Source organism: Etheostoma spectabile, chromosome 2, assembly GCF_008692095.1.
Source record: "Etheostoma spectabile isolate EspeVRDwgs_2016 chromosome 2, UIUC_Espe_1.0, whole genome shotgun sequence".
NCBI lineage: Eukaryota > Metazoa > Chordata > Actinopteri > Perciformes > Percidae > Etheostoma > Etheostoma spectabile.
This window is the reverse complement of record NC_045734.1, coordinates 2,743,579-2,750,897: the sequence shown is the minus strand read 5'-3', so window position 1 is coordinate 2,750,897 and position 7,319 is coordinate 2,743,579. Positions and strand designations below refer to the sequence as shown.

Below are 7,319 nucleotides of genomic sequence, written 5' to 3'. Positions count from 1 at the left end.
TTACTCCAAGTGAGAATGTTAGTGTGTAATTGAACACTACAGTAGGCCATACACAATGTTGTTGGCATATGACATGGCAAAACATTTGTTCCAAGCGAGCCGATCCACCTTTCCATGTTGATAAGAGCATTAAAATGAGAAAAAATAATGGGACAAAAAGAAATCAAGGGACATTTAGAATAGATAAAAATGTGCGCTTAATCGCGAGTTAACTATGACATTAATGCAATCGTGATTAAATATTTTAATTGTTTGACAGCACTAAAAACTGTTAAATGTTGTCTCAACATAAGCGGCTGTACAAGAACTTTTCAAAAATAAAGACTAAAATCTGCAAAATCTTTTTTTAAAGAATCTGATCAAAGAATGAGTAAGCAAGACTATGAATCTAAACAGGAATCTAATTCCAGCTTTCAGTTCTTGGTACCCTGGTCCCAAAACATTGATGTTTGCTATCCCGCCCTCTAAATAGCACGTACCACTGTAAAGCATAGTCAGACACATGCAAGTCTGATACTGCACATTTCACTAAACCAGTGTCCTAATAGGCTCACTGCCTTTTTATACTGTATATCTGCCACTTTCTTTCCATTTTGTCTTAAAATATGTATTCTTGATTCATACACATTGAGAGACTTCTGTTTCCTTGCTTATGTCCATATCTGGTGCTAATGTGGTTGAACGTCATTGGCCAGGAATTACATAGGAATCCCCCCCCCCCCCCCCCCCCTAGTAACAGTTTATTGTCTTTAAGGAGCAGACAGCCACCTTTGATTGGCTGAAGCAAGAGGCCGTCAGGATTGTGAAGGAGGACAGGAGGTGGAGCCAAGGTAAGACACAAAGCCAGATCAAGAGAAGCCCTTCCCCCGGCTCACCGGAGTCAGAGAGCGAGTTCCTACGGCGGAGCAAGCGACTCAAAGAATCCCACCCGATCAACTTCAGAGAGCTCATAGATGTCGATGATGATGACGAGAGCGACGCAGGAGAGGCTGAGGACTGTGAGTTTGTGGATCCAGGCTCTCAGGGCGGACTCTCCGGTATGGAGTTCCTCCTGGGAGACCTGTTCAGCTCCGCTCCCAAGGGCAGGCAGAGCTCCGTGGAGGAGTCAATAGACATGGAGATGTCCGTCTTCAGAGCTGACAAGGGGGCCTCTCTGGGAGTGGAGCCCCTGCAGTGGTGGAGGACCAAGGCAGTGCAGTTCCCACTGTTGGCGGCGGCGGCGCGGGCCTACCTGGCTGCCCCGGCAGTGGCAGGGAGCGCCGCGCAGGACTTTGTGCAGGAAGGAGCGGGAGCCGCGTGCAGGAAGAGAGCCAACATTCCACCAGAAAGTTTGGACTCAATTTTGTTTCTGCACCACAACCACATGCCCGACGCTGAGAGCGGGCAAGCCGCAGTTAGGAATGAGGACAGAAACAGTGGGATTGAAAAGGTCCCGTGAACACAAACCACATTCATTCTGTTTTCACAAGCTCTGATTTTTACACACACCCTCATTGGACAGCAAAGGTTTCAAATGTAACTTTAAGATGCAAATTTCCTCAACAGTAACTAGGGATGGGTATCATTCAAAACATTTAGATACCAATACCGTGACCTTTATGCCAGTTCCTGAACAATACTTTTTTTGATACCAATTTGATGAAATCCATTTGACCACAAAGAAATTACACATTATGGCACAAATCTTTTTATTTATTTTTCAGGTCCTACTACGTGAGCCTTGTCTGTGTTACGTAGAGTTTCTTCAGCGTGTCTCTACAACGTGTAACAGCCAATCAGCAGCATTATTAGATGAGAACAGAAGCATTCTGCATGCTGATTGGCTCACTGACGCTGATGAGATTTACTCCATTAGTATTGAAATTTGGTATTGAATGACGAGACATTTTTCAATACTCGATACTTTAGAGGCAATTCGGTCGGTGTCTGAAAGGTATTGACCTCGGTACCCAGCCCTAAAAGTAACAGTGATGTGATATTTTGTTTTTTTTATTTGCTGGACACTAAAACAAGGTTTTGTACTGTCTAGTTTTGACTGTTATCCTTCATCCTCATCTGCTTTTACTTTGTACTAAGTACCTTGTAGCATCTAGTGCCTTACCTCTCTTGGTTGCAGTCATACTCTTAATGCTAAGTTATAACTAATATAACTGTGATTACAAATGTGTAAATTGTCTAAACAAAGATGAAAGTCCTCCATGGTAGCACTGTGTCAACCTACTACCATGTGCCTTTATGCATTTTATGAATCAGTGTATTGACAAAGAAGACAGCAAGGATGATTTACAATTATCGATTTACTTTTTTTGGGGGCAGTAAACTAGTAACAGAACTTAAATTGTGGTTCACGTGATCATTAAAGAGGTTTGAAGAAAAACCAAAACATTTGAAGATAAAAAAAATTAATCTTTTTTTGTTTTGTTTCCTCTTCGTTACTGTCGTTCTGAAGATCATTTGTTCCATGTTTAGGTAAACCGAAAATTTAAAAAACAAAAACACTTCCGTAGTTGGACTCACTGTATTGTTGTAGACTGTGATGTTCTTGAAGTCTTCACATATTCATGAACGTGCAAAAGACCTGTCTTTGGTTTTTGGTGTCTCACTGTAATCTAAATATACCTGTCACATACTTTTTTTGTGTAAATAAATGCATAATACACTGTGTAAACATAGCACATGGTTCAGTAGTTTTATTTGTACTGTAAATGGTTTACAGACCGATAAAGGATGTTATACGCTTTACTCCACTACATTCATTTATAGCTTCAGCTATATTTACTAGTTACTTTGCAGGCGTCCCATGTTGTTGTTGTTTTTTAATCACCGATTTAAAAAAGACAATCACCTTTCGGGACTAGGGGACTCCATATAGAGGCGGTGCTGACTAATCTCCAGTATGGTATGGCACAATGTGGACCCAAAACCACCTGATATATTATACCTTTTTAACGTGCCCTCTACAGGATGTATTAGCATTTATCATGAAGCACAACCCAAGTGAACATCCAATATCAAAATATTAGTATAAATAAATAGGATAATTTTTACTTTTACGTCTAATAATTAGTACAGTATACAATATATATATATATAGGACATTTTATTATCAGAAAACAACTTTTGATTCTTAAGTGCAGTAAATATCAGACACGTTTAAGACTTACTCAAGTAATATTCTAAAAGGTGACTTTAACTTCTACCAAAGTCATTTTCTAGTAAGATACTTGTAGTTTTACTGTACTTTATACAGGACTGGTAGACTCATTCATAATCATCCCAGTTGTTTGTCATGTGCACATTTATGCAGTACTCTGCAGGCTGTGTGGAGCTCTCTGCTGTCCTCTGCAGGTCATCATGGGCTCTGACTCACAAGCGGCAGAGTCGAGGTCCTCGGCTCATATCCGAATTTGAATTTTAATTTAGGTTCACAATAAATTTCAGCCTGCGCAGTTGCACTTTCAACAAAGTTTTTGGTGCTTTTTTCAAACTTGTGATGCTTTTTTCTGCATTTTTTTTCTGCTGTTTTTTTTTTTATACGTTTTTCCCAATTTTTTTGGCATTCTCTCTGACATTTTTGTCAACCAAACTGTAAGGAAGAAGACTAATACAGCCAAAGATATTATCTCTTTCAATTACATCAAAGCAATAAACTCAAAATATCTGGCCCTTGATGTGATTCTCATTTTCCAGTGCGGTCCTTTATTGTAGAATCAACTATGGTTTACTCAGTAAAAAAGCAAATAATAAAATATCAAAGACTAAAGCTCCATTAATCAATAGTTTACATTGCCATAAATTCACATCGCTTCATCTTCAACAGCAACATACCTCTGCTCACTGGCCCTATATCAGTCTGCCAGCCTGTTCCCTATGGCACACAACATAAAACATGCATATCAAATAGATGTAACCGTCCCACAGCCCACAATGACCTGTTAGAGCGGTTTCTGACTGATGAAGACCTTGAGATCAGGGTCCTCAGTCCTTCCCAAAGGTGTGAGAGTCTACTCACTGATGAGGGCTTCCTTCAAGTTGTTTCCTTGTCTGGAAATTTGCCTTCTCTCAATACGAATAGACCAGTAAGGTGTCTGGGGTTGTGTCATACATATACTGAATGTGCAAAACGTATAGGGCAACTGGACTGCATTTGTTTGCTACTTAACAAAGAGACATCACACACACAAAAGCGACATACAAGGAAAAACTGTCCTAAAAACAATGGGCTTTTTTTCTGCAGTAAGGCGCTCGCCATGTGTGTATTGACAAATGATGTTAGAATTCATTCTGTTTTTCACAGATCCAGTGGTGCGAGGCGGCACAGTCTTCATCATTCCAACTGGTAATCATTTGAAAAAAATAAGTGTTAACACAGTCCTCCTTCCGTCCGCCAAACGTCCCACTGGGCTGTTCTGATTTCCAAAACCTGTTCAAAAACAGCCACGTTATTGCAGAACACGATGCACAATTAGTCTACAAAAAGATGTAGCATAGCGGTGAAGAAGAAAAAAAAAAAGTGTCTTACGTTGGGCTGTTCAGAACAGAACCATCTACCCAGTTCCATGCTCCCTCTTCGTCTCTGTCAGTCAGACCAATCCAGGAAATACGCTTCAAGGAATTGATGAACGCCTGCAACAGGACCCAAAATTGACAAAACTTAATCTTAAAATGGGGATGATAAGAAACGATGAAGACCATGTTATGTTTGTTGTATGCATTTATTTTATACAGTAACATTTTTGCATAAGTGCAGTGAATACATACGTGTATTTAGGTCTGTGTGTGTGGATGTATGTAATGGATGTGTATATAGGTAGCCATGCACATACCTAGACTTGGCTTACTTTTATACAAGCTTCATTGTCCTGTTTTATTTTTATTTTAATAATTATAATAATTATAATTATTGTGATTTGTGTATAGGACAAAAAACAAAAATAAATAAATAAATATATATATATATTTATTTTTATTTTTTTAAGTACAACAATTTTAAGTGCAATTGTGATTTGTGTATAGGACAAAAATAAAATAAAAAAATAAAACAAAAATAAATAAATATATATATATTTATTTATTTATTTTTGTTTTTTGTCCTATACACAAATCACAATTGCACTTAAAATTGTTATACTTGAAAAAAATGCTAATAAACAGAGTTTTGAAGAAAATGGGGATCTCATTACAAGCCAGTCAAACAGCAACGTTAGGGAACAAAATCTTGAACCGGTTTTCTTTTTACCTGCTCTTCTTTGTTGTTCACGACGACCAGATCTGCCCCTCTGTCTCTGCAGTCTTGTCTGCTGTCCTCCCAGCTCATTTCGACGGATGAAATGTAGTAGAAGCTGTTATTGAATGACGTGCATCCATTTTTGCAGAAGTGATCTGCAAGCGTAGACAAGCCAGGAAGTGAACGTGGTTAATGTTCATCGCATTAAAGATCCCAACGGCACTTTATGAGGTTTTTTAACATTAATAATAATAATAATAATACATTTTATTTATAATGCCCTTTACATTTCAAATGAAATCTCAAAGTGCTTGCAGAGCACTTCTGCAAAGATGTGTTCCCCCATCCCTGAATAAATTCCATAAAACGTGGGACCCCCACCTATCATGAGCCAATAGTAGACCCCCCCCCCCCCTCCAATTTTCTATTTTTATTAATACGTTTTTTTCCTTTGTGTTGCTGTACTCCTTCACCTGTCAGTACATTCCTGTGCATCACAATGAATAGGGAGGGAGATGGGTGGCTAAGTTAGATGAATAGAAGATACATGTTTAGGATCTGGTTATAGGGTGGTGATGGTGGGGCGGTGGGGGATGGGTGGGAATGTATACATGTGTGTGTTTTTGTTCTGTTTTAAAAGCAAGAAAAATTTCCAAAAAAAAGTTTACACTCACTGAATTCAGCTGAAGTTTGGTTTCTCATTTGAGCCCAGGTCTTGCTGTGAGTCTGCAGTTTGATTCCGCCTGCAAGGGAGAGCACATTCACACAGCGAGACTTCTTCACAGGAATCTAAACAGTTGATGACTTGGTGGTAAATTAATGGATGTTTAGCAGTAAAAATCTTGTTTTCTTAGAAAGAAAAAAAAAGAAGTAGTAAATGTCTTACAGTGGAGTCCCGTGCCTATGATGCCAGCCAGGAGGAGAACACAGAGCAGCACCAGGCACACAGTAACCGCCCAGCCTGTTGAACATGTCGTAAAGAAACATTTTCAATAGTTGTTCAAACAGCAGAGGGAAAATTGAAATGTGTGTGTGAGCATACACTCGCCTGGTTGCCGTTGTACCGCAACACTCTGTGTTCCAGCTGTGTGACCGTTGTAGATGTCTGCGCTTTCATAAATGTCCACTGTCCTCTCCTCCGCCCCATCACTCTCTCCAGTTGGATTCACCTTTCGCTGTTGTTCACAGGGATCATTGTCATAAATGCACTCAGACATCTCCATTTGTGTCTACTTGATCTGTCTGCGGTTGGCTTCTTGTTTCCTCTAACGAAGCCAAGCTTCTTACACCAAATAGGAAAATTTCGGTGGTTTATTTCCAATAAGTCTTTGTGTTTTGTGGTTCTGTCCAGAATCACCCTTCCCTGTTTACTGTGGCACACTTCTCACTTCTTATAAACTGACAGGATGTTTCACCATCTTCTGTGTGTTACCAACTGGAGTTAAATGAAAGTCTGTGTGACAACATCTGTTTCAAGGGCCTTCACACACTTGACTTAATCAACACTGACATTTCCTAAATGATGCAATACCAGAGCATCAGTCACTGCATCCAAAGTATTCAGCATTCAGATTTATACTTAAGAGGGAACTTGCACATGCACGTCTTATCACATTTGTGTGGGGTTAGTATAGCTCATCAATGTTTTATTCATATATTAATATATTTTGGTTTATCATTGATTATTATTGTCATTATTCATGCGACATCATGCAGCAATTTCGACATTAAAGCTGGTCAAGGTGGAGCTCATTTCTTTTTAAGAGCTGAAAGAAATGATCGATCAGTCAATTAGTCAAGCCACAAAAGATTAATCAGCACCTATTTTGATAATTGATTCATTGTTTGAGTCATTTTTCAAACAAATATGCCCAGCTTTTTTCGGGGTCCAGTTTCTCAAATGTAAGGGTTTGCTACCAATCCAATTATGTTTTGGTGTTGGACCGTCGGTCAGACAAACCAAGCAGGCCGGCTCTGTGGTCGGCAGGAAGCTGGACTCACTGGTGACGGTGGCAGAGAGGAGGACATTGGACAAACTGCAGGACATTACTGACAATGCCAGCCACCCCCTGCACACCGTCATCAGCACCCA

At 39.6% G+C, this 7,319-nt stretch overlaps 2 protein-coding genes across 7 annotated transcripts in view; one reads left to right on the top strand and one right to left on the bottom strand.

Annotated features, from left to right (window-relative positions):
* Nucleotides 1-2,395, top strand: part of LOC116695696 (uncharacterized) — a 27,262-nt gene extending 24,867 nt beyond the window's left edge. For 4 of the 5 annotated variants that reach the window (XM_032526138.1, XM_032526122.1, XM_032526127.1 and 1 more), the window contains one exon: nt 755-2,395. In XM_032526138.1, the coding sequence (XP_032382029.1) occupies nt 755-1,438 (684 nt within the window). In that variant the 3' untranslated portion in view covers nt 1,439-2,395. The remainder of the gene's footprint in view (nt 1-754) is intronic. The other variant, XM_032526118.1, reaches the window with a different exon arrangement.
* A 954-nt stretch (nt 2,396-3,349) lies between these two features.
* LOC116695914 (CD209 antigen-like protein C) lies at nt 3,350-6,587 on the bottom strand. Of its 2 annotated transcripts, none has more exons than XM_032526453.1 (6): nt 6,276-6,587; nt 6,114-6,188; nt 5,902-5,970; nt 5,240-5,382; nt 4,523-4,626; nt 3,350-4,423 (listed from the first exon to the last, which is right to left on the bottom strand). In XM_032526453.1, exons 1-6 carry the CDS (start codon nt 6,448-6,450, stop codon nt 4,273-4,275), a joined length of 717 nt encoding a protein of 238 aa, XP_032382344.1. In that variant the 5' UTR covers nt 6,451-6,587; the 3' UTR covers nt 3,350-4,272. The 2 variants fall into 2 exon arrangements, with proteins under 2 accessions (XP_032382344.1, XP_032382337.1); XM_032526446.1 differs by having other exon boundaries at nt 3,354-4,423; nt 4,523-4,623; nt 5,237-5,382.
* Nucleotides 6,588-7,319: the final 732 nt, after the last annotated feature.